This window comes from Sturnira hondurensis, unplaced genomic scaffold, assembly GCF_014824575.4.
Source record: "Sturnira hondurensis isolate 20B ecotype Veracruz unplaced genomic scaffold, ASM1482457v3 Scaffold0022766, whole genome shotgun sequence".
In the NCBI taxonomy this organism is placed as follows: domain Eukaryota; kingdom Metazoa; phylum Chordata; class Mammalia; order Chiroptera; family Phyllostomidae; genus Sturnira; species Sturnira hondurensis.
Window position 1 is genome coordinate 154975 of NW_028095397.1, and position 13210 is coordinate 168184.

The 13210-nt window shown below is 53.6% G+C and overlaps 1 protein-coding gene across 5 annotated transcripts in view; it reads left to right on the top strand.

Moving 5' to 3' along the window:
* ALPK1 (alpha kinase 1) overlaps positions 1 to 13210 on the top strand; it is a 56441-nt gene that overhangs the window by 24612 nt on the left and 18619 nt on the right. For 2 of the 5 annotated variants that reach the window (XM_037036280.1, XM_037036281.1), the window contains 2 exons: positions 10309 to 10507; positions 12473 to 12532. In XM_037036280.1, the coding sequence (XP_036892175.1) occupies positions 10309 to 10507; positions 12473 to 12532 (259 nt within the window). Of the gene's footprint in view, positions 1 to 4462; positions 4601 to 10308; positions 10508 to 11875; positions 12000 to 12472; positions 12533 to 13210 lie in introns of those variants that run through there. The other 3 variants (XM_037036282.1, XM_037036283.1, XM_037036284.1) reach the window with 3 other exon arrangements.

Below are 13210 nucleotides of genomic sequence, written 5' to 3' on the forward strand. Positions count from 1 at the left end.
ACAGAGCACGTCCCGGGTCACAGGCCGTGGGGACCTCACTCCTGCTCTCACTAGTCTCTGACTGTTCAGGGACACCCTGCCGCCCAGGGCTACCGTCCTCCGACCGTCTCCTCAGCCATAGAAATGCCCCGCGGCTTTGAAGTGTGATTCCATCTCCATCGCTGATTTATATCCCGGGCCATTGTGCGGTGGGGAAGAGGGGGGACCTTTTGTTTTCTGTTTAATTGTATATTGCCTGACACTTTGACCTGTATTATTAGTATTAGGAAGAAAAAGGATTTTCTCCTCCTCTTATTTAAAAATAAAATTTCAAGGGAAAGTAAGCTCTCCTTCAGCTCTTTTCACTCAAGACAATGTTTACACTCTGAGAGGGAGAGATGAAAAGCATGAGCAATTTTTTCAAGTGCTGGAGAAGGCGGTTCAGTTTCTGAAAGAGAACAGTGAGGCTCTTATAAATATCATTCAGGGAAACCTTTGATGGATTTTTCAAAAGTACTGAAGGCATTTCGTATTCGCTTCTGTGGCAGGCGGGCGCTGCTCCAGCTGGGAGCCCGCACGGCCGCGAGGGCCCAGGGGCCCGGCCGCCCTTGGCGTGGGTGCCACCTTTGTTTCCAGGGACGTCCACGTCTCTGAGAAGAACAATATCTACCCAATGAGTAGAAGATACGAAAATGCAGCTCTTGAAAGGCGGATGCAGGGTGTTCCCGCCTTGGCGGTTGGGCCTGAGGTGCCAGGCAGGGGGGATGGTGGACCAACACCTGGTGGACTCCTCCCTGGGAACCGGCAGCAGCGCCCCTGCCCGGGGACCAGAGGGCCACGTTCACGACGCGCTGGCTGAAGTGCCACCTGAGGAGAGGAAGCAGGCGCAGAAGGAGGGTCTTTCTCCCATTTTCTCTTTGGCTTTGCAACTGTGATCGTGGGTCGTCGAGAGCCTTCACGCCACAGATGTTTGGGGAGCGTCTCTGCTGCCTCGCAGGACTTCACAGGAGACCAAGAAAATAAATGCCACGCTGATTTCTTATGCTATCTTGGGTGAAAAATCTGTGGATAAGTCAAGTTTGGTCAATTTAGAAAATTTTTTTTCTAATATATCTTAATCTTGGTGCTTTAAGTTGTTGATATTTTAATTGTTGAACAACTTAAACTATGAAAGGGTCAAGAGTTAAAAAATAAATAAACAGGAACAAATATAAGAGTTGATTGTTACAAGCTGGCAGAGAAATGTTTTTAAAACCTCTAGTGCAATTTTAGGAAACGATAAATAAAGTGTGGACTTAAGAGGAGGTTGAAAAGCGACACGGGTGTGCTGGCTGGGTGGAGCTGGAGAGGCCCCCGGGGAGAGGACGAAGCTCCCTCCGCAGGTAACTCTGGGTCAGTGCGAGCTCTGAAAGCACATTGAGAACCACTCACTGCAGGACCCGATTTTCCTGTCTGTCACAGGAGGACTGGACCACAGAGCTCGGTATCGTCCGGACTGTGATTCTTGTAGCAACTGATTGTCTCAAACGAAGTTTTCACCTTCAGCTCTGTGCTTTGGGGTTTTACCAGCTTAGCTCTCTTTCATCAGGACGCAAAGAGCAAAGAGAATGCAAAGTGCACATTCATTCTTTTGTTCAGCAAAGCATTACTGTTGGTGTGGGCAGCAGACACTTCACTTAAAGCTCCAGCACAAAGACAAGAGAAGCAGAAGCCCCAACCCACAGCCCGGCCACTGGGATGGAGAGATGGGCCACGCTTGGGCGGAGGCCTGTGGTTGCGTGGCCTCACATCTGTGCGGCGTCTCACCTGTACGGGTGCTCTGAGTCCACTGCTCAGTCCTCCCAGGTGTGGCCACGGGACTGTCTGTGCCAGTGAAGTGTAGTCAGCAGTGACACTGGCCAGTCCCCAGCAGCGTTATAAGCAGTCGTGCGCCCGGGACGTTTTCCTCTGCCTGGACCCAGAGAGGGAGACAGATGAGGAGCATCAGAGCTGGAGCCACCGGCAGCCAGAGGAGTCGGCGGGGAGTTCTTCGAGAGTGCGACGGTGACACATGGACGCCGCCTCAGGAGAAGGAGGCCATTCCTCACGTTCACGCAGAGCTCCGTTGTCTTGGGTCTCTCAGTGAGGTTTTACTAAAGCAGAGCTAACCCTTACTAACGAAACCTTCGCTTCTGCTGTGCTTCGACGCCTGGGTGCCCTGGAATTTGAAAACGGCAAAGCGACAAACAGTTCCGTGGCTTCTCTCAGCACAACAGGAACTGTTAGGCCCTTAACCGTCTCAGCGACGGTGCTCTCGTTGGGACTGAGCAGGTAGCCTGAGGACAGTGGACGGTGCTGGGTTCCTGTGGGGCTCACTCTCGTCTGTAGGGCGGGGTTTTGGTAACCAGGACACTCTAGAGAGAGCAGAGGCAGCGCAGACCGGGTGGAGGAAGCTTCTCGGAGCCCTGTCTGGGTTTGAGTCCAGGCTGCCCCTCGGTAGGTCTGGCATCGTGGACAGCTGTGCCCTTCCAATGCGCTGCCTGTGAGTGGTAGCAACAACCACACCCATTTCATGGATTATCAGAGGAGACAGTGAGTGGGTGACATGGGGCACTCGTCACAGTGCCCAGCACTTAGTAAATAGCAGCTGCTGTCATCACATACCGGCCAGCAGACAAAGGACATGGTGTGGAGCCAGCCAGAGACGGCTGTGCAGTGATCTGGATGGAAGCGAACGCCGTTGCAGTTATAAGGCGAGACAGGATGAGCTAAGGTCAGACAGAGTATCCAGGCCTCTGAATTTCACCGTCAGGACGTCCAAAGATGGTTGTGGTGCATTTTCAGAACCACCAGGACAGTGGGAAATGCCAGAAGTCACACAGTTACCAGAGGGATGACTGTCACCAGCAGATGCTTCTAGGAGTTTGAATAAGAGGAGGGTGAAGGAGTTTGAATAAGCAGTCATTGGACTGGGAGTTTGTGGGCTCCTCACAGGGTGGGGTGGTGGGTTCGTAGCTCTCAGAGCTGGGGATGGGAGCTACAGTGTGAAGACAGAGCTAGAGGTGAGCGAGAGGAGACAGTGACATTGGACACACCTTAGAGACCGCTGCAAACAGACAGGGAACTGGAACAGGGGCTGGAGAGAGGCTACCCTGCCCTGGACGTCTGTGTCCCCTAGGTTCGTACCTTGGAATCTAACTTTAGGGTGATGATGGTACTGGAGGTGGAGGCTTTCGGGGGCGATGAACCCTCCTGAGAGGGGTCAGTGCCTGTACAACAGAGGTCCTGGGAGCCACGGTGAGAAGGTGCCATCTGTGGACCCAGAGGCCAGCCCTCACCAGACAGCAAATCTGCGTTGCCTTGGCCGTGGGCTTCCAGCCTCCTTCCAGCCTCCTGACCATGGGACATGCTTCTGTTGTTCGCAAGCCCTCGGTCTGTGCTGTTCTTGTCACAACATCCAAACAGGCAGACAGACAGACAGATGCACGGCTCAGGGAGGATGTGTTGACATGGAAGCTATTAGGGTATGTTTGTCAGCTGGTGAGAAGGATCTCACGGAGTCGAGGGAATGAATGGTACAGAGGAGAAGGTAGATGCGCACAGCACGGTGTCCTGGAGGAAGACAGGGAGGAGCTGAGAACAGAGGAGGGGCGGCCTGAGCCTGTGACGGAGGGGATGCGGCGCTGGCAGTGCCGGAGGGCTGGCAGGTGTGGGCGCAGGCACTGGGACAGGGAGCAGCTCTTCTCATGGACTGCTTCACGGTGAAATAAGAATCGGGAGGAGGTGGAAGGACTGTGGCAGTTTGCAGAGCACAGGGGTCAACGCTGGGGCTGGGAGGCCTGCTGGGGACCCGTGTCAGGTCGGGGGCACAAATCCAGCATCCTGGCTGTGGGGTTTTCTCCAGCCACACTCACTTGCATAGAGCTCGAGTTAGGCAGAGAATCAGGCACAATTTAGGAATTTTAAGTGAAAACAAATAACATCCATCTTGCCCCTGTTCAGAACCCACAGGAAGACAATTGCAGAACTATTCTAAGTGGGTAGAGAGTAAAGCATTCGGTGTCCAGGCCATGGGTGGGAGAGCTCTTCACTGAGGCTCCTGCAGTCCCTGGCAGGGCCCCCTCGCTGCACAATAGGGAGAAAGGTGTGAAGGAGGAGATAAGCTCAGCAGGTGAGCCAGATCAGATAACTCACCTGCCTGGGTAGGGTGGAGGGAAGAGGGCTGGCAGAGGGGAAGGCCGGGCTAGCTCAGCGGTTCTGCAGTCATTGTGCCCTGAGCCACCAGCTGCACTTGCAGAGATTCTGCCCTGAAGGGTCCTAGCGTCATCTGGATGTTTCAAGGCCCCTGCTGGTTCTAGTGTGAGGACCACCCTCCTCCAACAGAAACCATGGCTGGGATGGCCAGATGCACACGACAGAAACAGAAAGCAGCACAGGAGTGAAGAATGCTTTTTATAAGTCATTGCATCAATGAACCACGGAATTTAGAGAGGCAAGAGACAAGTGAGGGCCAGAGGGACTGATAGATGGCCCAATGCAGCTGCCCCAGGGCTTACAGGCTTGTTGGGGGAAGGGACCTGGGAGACTTGCAAACACAGCTCATAGCATTCAGTGGGTGCGCTGATTCTGTCATGCTGCTGAGGTGAGTTCTCGGGGCCCACTGCCATGGGCACAGATGGGAAGGTGGGTGAGGGGACTGTGGTGGGAGGGCCCAGGGCACTGGGTGAGTCAGGGTGGATGTTGGAGCCACAAAGGCCTTATGGACCTCCAGGACAGAGGTCAGGCTCACAGGTACCCAGCCCCAGGATTTGGAGGTGGTTGTCTATTTTGGCACTGCTTTCTTTTTCTGTAAACAGACAGGCATCATTTACTGTAGATTTGAGGGGAACAGGAGGCATTGAGATAGAAAAGATTATAACTATTTTCCATCAAGTGCTTGAGTCCGCGTGCTGTGTTGGGAAAGTAAAGGAAGGACCGGGGAAGTGTTAGCATTCTGGGTTTCCCCTTTGCGTCCTCACACAGCAGGAGGCAGGCTGACCCTGAGCGCAGGACCCCAGCCCTGCAGCAGGCGGGCCGACTCCCAGGGGGCGGCTCACCATGTGCACAGCTACGTGGGTGCCCATCACCTCTCCTGAGTCCTCTCACCTCTGCAGCGCCTCTCCCTGCCTGCCTCAGGCCTCCCAATGGGCCCTGCAGCCGAAATTTCCCTTTCCTCTGCTCCTGGCAACCGCAGTGCCAGATGGCTTCTGTGCTGAGTCCCCTCACCCCACCCCCCATGAGATCAGCTGCCATTGTCATTGCCGTGAGCACATCGAGCTTTGAAACCATCTTGGGATCTGCTGCTGCTGGGCGGAGGGAGGGGCTGGCGTTAATGCAAGCAGCCAGGAAAACGGCACACTTTCTCTTGCCGCTCTTCAGCAAAAGCCCTGAGAAAGGCTCGTTAGCATGTTTTCAATCATCCGTGTATTGAAATCTCCTCGTGGAGTTTAATTCCTTTAGCACCTGACTCAGCCTCCCTGCCCAGAAGTTCCCTTTGTGCCTTAAACTCAATTAACCCGAATTTCCGCTCCTAAAGACACATGTGAGGGGACTAGCCTGTGGTCTGTCACTGCACATGCAGCACAGTCCCACACCCACAGCCACGTGTGTGGACTTCACGCGATCACGCAACAAGAAAAACAGGACGTGGTAGCCCTGCAGACAGGCTCCCCCTGAGTCAGTGACACGGAAGGGTGAAGGGACAGCATTCTTGCTCAGGTGTACCTCCAGTTACCCAATGCTGGGCCAACACCGAATGCTGTCACTGTGTCTTGTCAAGGAGGATCATACTGTCGAGTCCTCAAGCGGTGTCGGTCCATGTGGGCCTACAAGCAAACAGAAAGAACAGGGTAGAGTCCCCACACACAGCGTGCCTTTCCCAGGCTGCACTGTGGGGCCTGTGTTGTATTCTTATTCTGCCTTTTGGGGGCAGAGCACTCTTTCGAGTTAATCTGACTGTGCAGGACCAGGCCGGGTGCCCTCGAGGACTGTGGGGACCGCTCCTCCATGTTCTGCTACCTCGCACTCAGGCCTCTTTCATGGCTCCCGGCTCCTGGGGGACTTTCCCAGGATGCTGGTGATTCTGCTTTGCTGCTGAGGAATTTCCTGCCTGCCCTTGGCAGCAAATGAAAGTGGGTGTTAATTTCTCAGAGTGCTGCCAGCCCCGAGGACGAAACCCACAGTCTGGTGTCCTGCGCAGCAGGCGCGGGTCACAAGGGGAGAGAAGCCAGCAGCCAGGCAGGACATGCCCCCCACTGCCTGCCCCCTCCTCCTGGTGCCTGCTCGAAGGGCCTGCAGCCTGGAGGGAGCTGAGTTATGCAGCTGCAGTACCAGGCCCTCCAGCCCAGCTTCCTTCGGGTTCCCACAATGCTATTGAAGTGCTTATTTTCCTCCTGAAGAGACACAAACAGATGCAAACTTCTGTAAACACTTTAGAAATGAATTCAGCGAGTTTGGCCTCTCAGCAGTGCTCAATGGCTGACAGAAAAATGTCTAATTAGTGCAAGTGGAAATAATAGGGCCACTTGGACCCCTTCCATCTCCTCCAAGTTTACTTTCCAAGGAGCTCAAAGGGCCTTTGTCTGGCAGGTCACCCTCTCTCAGGCTTTTGTGTGCCGATCTATTACGAACAGGAGGGGGAATAGATGAGGCCACGCTAGAGACTCGGCGTGTTCACGAGGAGCAGAGCGGGCTTTCTAGCCTGTTCACAGGTGCAGGTGGGCGGGTCCCCTCTGGCCTCAGCCCAGAGCCACCCGCACGTGCACAGGACAGGGCTCCTCCACCTGCGTCACCTCAGTAACCACATGCCTCAGGGGGTTGAAGAGAAAAGAGATATTTTTAAAAACTAGAGGTTTAGCCATTTTCTGAGATAAGCCTTAGAGGTGTTTGGTGTGTGACTATTATTTACTTTTTATTCTGTCGAAAATCCCATTGACTGTAACTTAGGAGACTTTTTGTGTGTCGCAGTTTTGTCATACACAACTGTGGGAATGCGTGGATCAACTTTCTCCCCTATTCTACCCTAGGTTTCCCTGTCGTTTATTCAGCGCCCATGGTGTGCCGTGTGCCGTGCTGAGCATCTGACCCACATCTTCTCCAGGCCTGAACTAGCACAGCACCTTGAAACGGGGGCTCTGTGCCCTGTTGGGGGATCCCCAAATGGTGCCACTTCTATGGAAAACAGTATAGCGCTTCCTCTGCTACATGACCCAGCAACCCCACCCCTGGGCACTCATCCAAAAGAACTGCAAGTGGGGTCTTGAAGAGATATCCACATCCACCACAATAGCCAGGAGCTTCAAGCAACGCAAATGTCTGTGGGTGGATGGACGGATGCACAAAATGTGGCCCACACAAACAGTGGAGTAACATGCAGCCTCCAAAGGAGGGAAATTCTATCCCTGCTACGGCATGGATGAACCTGGGGGCATTAAGCTCAGTGAAATAAGCCAGCCACAAAAAAAGGCAAATCATATACAACTTCCTTTATACGAGGTGCTCAGAGTAGTCAACTTCATAAAGCCAGAAAGTAAAATGGTGGTTTCCAGGGGCTGGAGAAGGAAAAGGGGGATCTCTAATGGGTTTAGAGCTCGCATTTGCTGGATGAAGCAGTTCTGGAGGTCTGATTCAAACAAGATGGATATACTTAATGCCACTGAAATGCACGCTCAAAAATGGTGAATGTGGTGGATTTTATGTTCTGTTTTGACCACAATTTAAAAAAAAGGCAAAAGGTAGAGACTTGAGTTCCTTTGTACCCTACCCCTTTCAACTTTGTAACTTTGGAAAGTCACATAACCTCTCATTCTCAGGTTCTCCTATCTTACTTGGATTTTTTTTGGTTACAATGAAATGAAATGAGATAATAGGGAACACAGCAGTGGTAGAAGCCACCAGTTCTGCAGAAAGCAGCCGAGGCTGCAGACCAGAGATGGGATTCCTGTATGCCCAGCACAGAGAGGCCTCCACCAGAGATCGGCTTTGGCAAACAAAGTGGGCAGACATCAAATGCCCATTTCTTTTCCATCTTTGAATTTATATTTTATGAATGTCAAATGAATGAATTGTTCTCCTTTAAAACCTTTGCTCTTCAGCCCTGGCCTGTGTGGCTCAGTCGGTTGGGCTTTGCTCTGCAAACTGAAGGGTCTCCAGTTGGATTTGTGGTAGGGTACATGCATGGTTGCAGGTTTGGTCCCCAGTCAGGGCACGTGCAAGAGGCAACCACACATTGATGTTTCTCTCCCTCTCTTTCTCCCTCCCTTTCCCCCTCTCTAAAATCAATAAGCATGTCTTTGGGTGAGGACAAATAAAAAAACAGTGTTCTTCAGATTGATGGTTTGACACACCCCAATAGAAGTTTTGAGCATTTCAGTTTTAGTGGGGGTTTTTTTAGTGGAAAGGTACAGAGGCTCAACTGAGCAAACTCATAAAATGGAGCTTCTTTTATTTTGAAGCTGCGTCACTACAAAGACGCACGTGGGACCGAAAGGAAGCCTGTTGCTCGGGGAAGTGCACTAGTGGTATGGTGGGTTGGCGTTCAGTCATCATTCTTGGGTATTCGCTCTGGTATTGCCCCTAGAAGGGTCCCAGCTAAACCCTACTTCCTATTTCTTTCCATCCTGTGACTGGGAAATTCTTCCTGTGTTTCTTAGTTCAGATTAATAAGTTCATTTTGAACTTTTTTTGAAGCCAGTTCAGAAAGCCATGCAGCCAGGTATAGGCGGGTACTCTTAGTTTACCCTTGAGCTGGTGGTAGGGTGGGGAGGTGGGGTCAAGGTCAAGTAGCAAAATATATGGCTGCATCAGAGTCAGGGTCAAGGTCAAGTAGCAAACTATATGGCTGCATCAGAGTCAGGGCTTTGGGCACAGCAGTTTCCCTCAGGAGGTTGTGGTCTATCGGGCCGGGGAATGATGAGTCCTTGGGCGGCTCTGGTAAATACCATTTCCCTTCACCTCCTGGATTCTGGAGGCAGAAAGAGGGGTTATTTATTTAACAAAAACTTAAGCAGGCACAAGATTCACATTACCTCTCTTTCTGATAAAGGCTAAATTGGAAGATATAACTCTGCATTAGAGCACAGGGGGTCTGCTCACACGAACCCCAGAATTACATGGACTTCCCCATTCAGGCACAGGAATTACCAGGCCAAGCAGGACAGCTCACACAGGGTGGCTTTCCAATAAGACAGGCACAAGAGCAGAGAGAAATCTATTTTCTTCAGTCTGCTTGTTCCCAAGAAAAAGAACAGCCCAGGTCCCACTCCCAAATGTGTCAGTTGGGTCAGGCAGCCACTTCCCCAGGGTCATGAGCAGAGACAGGAACACGCTGGGAAACAAAGGGGTACTTGTCATGTTTATCTTGTGTCATTTGGAAATACAAAGTCTGTTGAGAAGGTATGCAGCCATAGAATATGAAAAACAGAGATATTTACTGAAGAAGATACAAGAAACATTGTTCATAGGACAATGATGCCTCAGTCCCCTTCAAAGTAAGCAACTTGGGGCCTCACATGGTTCTCCCAGTTGCCATCAGCTACCCTGTCACATTTTCCTGAATGTCATCGACGATCTAAAATCTCTTCACTTTCAAAGGTGATTTTAGTTTGGGGAAAAGCCAGAAGTCACAGGGCACCAGATCTGGGCTATAGGGGGCTGAATCACCTGGGTGATTTGATGTTTCACTGAAAAACTCTGCAGGAGACATGATGCGTGAGCAGGCATGTTGTTGTGATGAAGCTGCCAATCACCAGTTGCCCACAGCTGTGGCCTTCTGAGTCACTGCAATAGTTCCTACGGATGAATGTTTGAGCTTAACGCAAAACTTGATGCAGATTTGTTGCTCTACTCACTCAGTCATTTTGAATGTGATGGGCACACAGTGCACATGCTCACTCAACGGCATCTACCACCCGCACTGACTAGTACAGTGAAGTCGTCCTTGTTCACACATGTGCACATACCAGTCCACTCTCCTTGGCTGCCAGGTCGCATCGATGTCGCACAAACGGTTCTCATTATATTAACAGGGGCTGGACTTTTTCCAGACCTTGAGTGTGCACTTACCATCTGTACAATCTCAGGAATGGAGTAAATAGGAAAGGAATACTGTTGATCGCACGCTGAACTGGACTTTTCCCTACTGTCTTCCTCTGACTCAGTCCCGCATACAGTTTCTTTTCCTGCTCCAGGCTGTGCTGCTGTCCCTGTTGGTAGAAACCGCCCAGAGGACTAGGCTTGGTCCCGGGACCACCGTCCTCTCTGCCGCCTGCGCACCTGGTCTCACCGGCCCTTGTGTCCCTTCACGACCTCCAGGTGTCCTTGAAGGCCTCCATCCTCGCCGGGGACTACGCCACCGCGGCGGCCATCCTGTTCGTCAGCGACCGGCTCCTGTACGGGCTCGACGCGTCCCGCCAAGTCCTGCAGGTGGCCAAGGGGCTGCACCGGCGGCGGCCCGCCGCGCCCATGGCCCCGCAGCTGGTCGTCCGCCAGGCGCGAGTGTCAGTCAACGCAGGTAGGCGCACCCCGCCCCTCCGGCCGGGCGCCCCCGCGGCGCCTTGTTCTGCCGCCGACCGCCGTCGCCAAGGCCTTCATCCCCAGCACAAAGGGTTGGCATCAAGGCCTCGGAGCCAGGGCCGCGGAGAAAATGGTGAAAGGGTGTGAGAAGGACTAATTGGAGCTTTTGTCTTCTAACAAACCCGCCCTGCTGCTTTCACACAGGGCAGCTGAATGCTGTGCTTCTGCCCAAGAGCCTTTAAAAGGCAGATTAGGTTCCGCTTTCACTTAGCCGTCCTGTCTCCTTTTGGCGGGCTCCTGACAGACACTGAGGTAATCCGCCGTTGCCGTCCCTCCTCGCAGCCCCCGCGCTGCCCCGGCTTCGGCTGCCGACGCGCTCCTTCCTCCAGTCGCTGCGAGCGCGCCGTGCGGAGGGCGGGGCGCCGTGCGGAGGGCGGGGCGCCGTGCGGAGGGCGGGGCGCCGTGCGGAGGGCGGGGCGAGGGCGGGGCCTGCAGCGCCCGCGGAGTCCACTTCCGCCATTATCAACCCTGAGGTGGGAACGCGTGGCCCACAGCTCTCGTTTCCGGGAGGGAGAGGCTGAGGGCCACACAGGAAGCCGCCGCTCGAAGGAGCAGCGCTGGCTCGTTTTCCGCAAACGTGCAGCCGTGGCTGTGGAGTTGATGACTCTGGCCTGTGGGAGGTTAAACATCTTTACTGTCGTTTCCTCCGAGGAGGGGTTGTGCCGACTGCGCCCACGGGACGATTGGGGACTCCAGAGAGGGACCGAGGCGTCAGGAAAGGGCGGGGCGGAAATGAGCTTTTCAGCCCCGAGCCCATGCGCTCTCTTTTTTTTTCATTTACTTTCTGCATTTTTTCCATTACCATTTGTCCCCCATACCCTCTCCCCCCTTGGCCCCTCTGCCCTGCAACCACGGCACCGTGTCCGTGTATCTCCTTTTTTCTTTTTTGGGTGTTCCCTCCTCCGCACCACAACCCCCGCTGCCATAGTGGTCAGCCTGCTCCGGATCTAGAGTCTGACTCCCTGCCGCTCGTTGTTAGTGCCGTGTGTTCGTTAGATTCCAAGCGTGAGTAGGCCCTCCGGGTCCTGCCCCACGGCGGCCAGCGGAGCCCAGGCCCTTCCCTGGCCTTGCAGCTGGTCCTGAAGTGTGCCCGCTTCCTACCGTTAACTTTTCCAGAGGGAATGCAGAGATGGAGTTGACCTTAGGAGAAGTTCCTTCCTTTAAATGCCCCTGATCTGGGACATGTTATACTGCCTGGGTCTAAGGAAACGCTGACCACTACTAACATTCCTCCTGATGGCAGCAGGTGGCAGTGACAGAGCCAACGTGGCACCTTCACTGTGGGTGGTGTTGCTGTGGTGTAACATGGAAACTGGGGGCGCGTGGCAAGCAGGCCCTGCTCCATTTGGCCAGACTGAAACGGTGCAAAGACCTGGAGCACGAAATGGCCTGCAGGTCCCAGGGACAGCAAGGAGGCTGCTGTGACCAAGGCGGGTAGACTGAGGGTCCCTGGTGGTGAGGCCTGAGAAGTCCCAGGGGACAGGCCACAAGGGGCCTGCAGGCACCTGGAGGAGGGGCGGATAAGACAATAACTGCATTTTCTGCTCGCAGAGAGACAGCCATCCTGGGTTAGGCACCTCGTACGTGGTGGGAGAGCCCTGTCTGTGGGCCATGCTCCAGCACTGAGACATTTGCTTTCTCTCTCAAGCCACAGTCTCTGCACAAGACTGGCCCCTTCTATGGATGCTTCTGATCACCACTTCATACTTCCCACCTTACCCCTTCCTGGGGCTTCATCTATCTTCTTCCTTTTGTAGATGATGAAGTTACGGGTTTTAGATTTCGGAACGTTTCCAAGAGCATCCCTGCTCTAGTGTGTTGTTGATCTCAGAGCCTGCCCCATGAGTGGTGTGTAAAGCTGTGCTCAGAGCTGACTGTGTGGCACTGGGCTGCTTCTTTTCAGGAAAACTTCTGAAAGCGGAGTATATCCTGAGCAGTCTGATCAGCAATGATGGAGCGACAGGTAAAGTGCGTTCATACCCTCACAGCGATCTTTGCCCTTGAGGACTCCAGGGGTCTAGGGTAGGGAGCCCATATTGCTGGGTATTAGCCATTCCACTCCACCTGCCACTGATAAAGGAAGGAGCTTTGGCCAAGCTGCACCCTTCCACAGCCGCCAGTCTCTCACCAGTGAATTCCAGCCCGCCCTTGTCACAATAAACACCAAGCCACTCACCACTTCCCTCACCCAAGTCAGGTGGAGCAGCATGGTGCCTGCCCTGCTGTCTTCTGAAAGGCTCACAGTGTGGGTGCTGGGCCTGTTCCTACTCTCCTGTGTGTGGTTTGGGCAGATGGGACCGACAGCTCACATGCTCAGGGAAGCCGGGGCCACACTGACCGGGACAGTCTGGGAGGCCACAGCGCCGAGGCTGACACCCGAGCAAGCAGGAGTGGTCTGCTCTGGAGCCAGAGGGAAGGGGTCCCAGCAGAGAATATGGCCTCTGAGAAGGGACACGAAGGGGCCAGGGTGACAGAGGGAGGGGTTAGTCCCTGGACCTTAATAAGGAGGAGCTGGAACCTCGCACTGTGTGAGAGGTGGCCGCTGCCCGAATATCTATCCTGTGTGCTCACCAAGACTTCTGTGAGAAGACCTTTATTTCACCACAGTATTCCTGCATAAATTCAAGACCAGCAATGCATT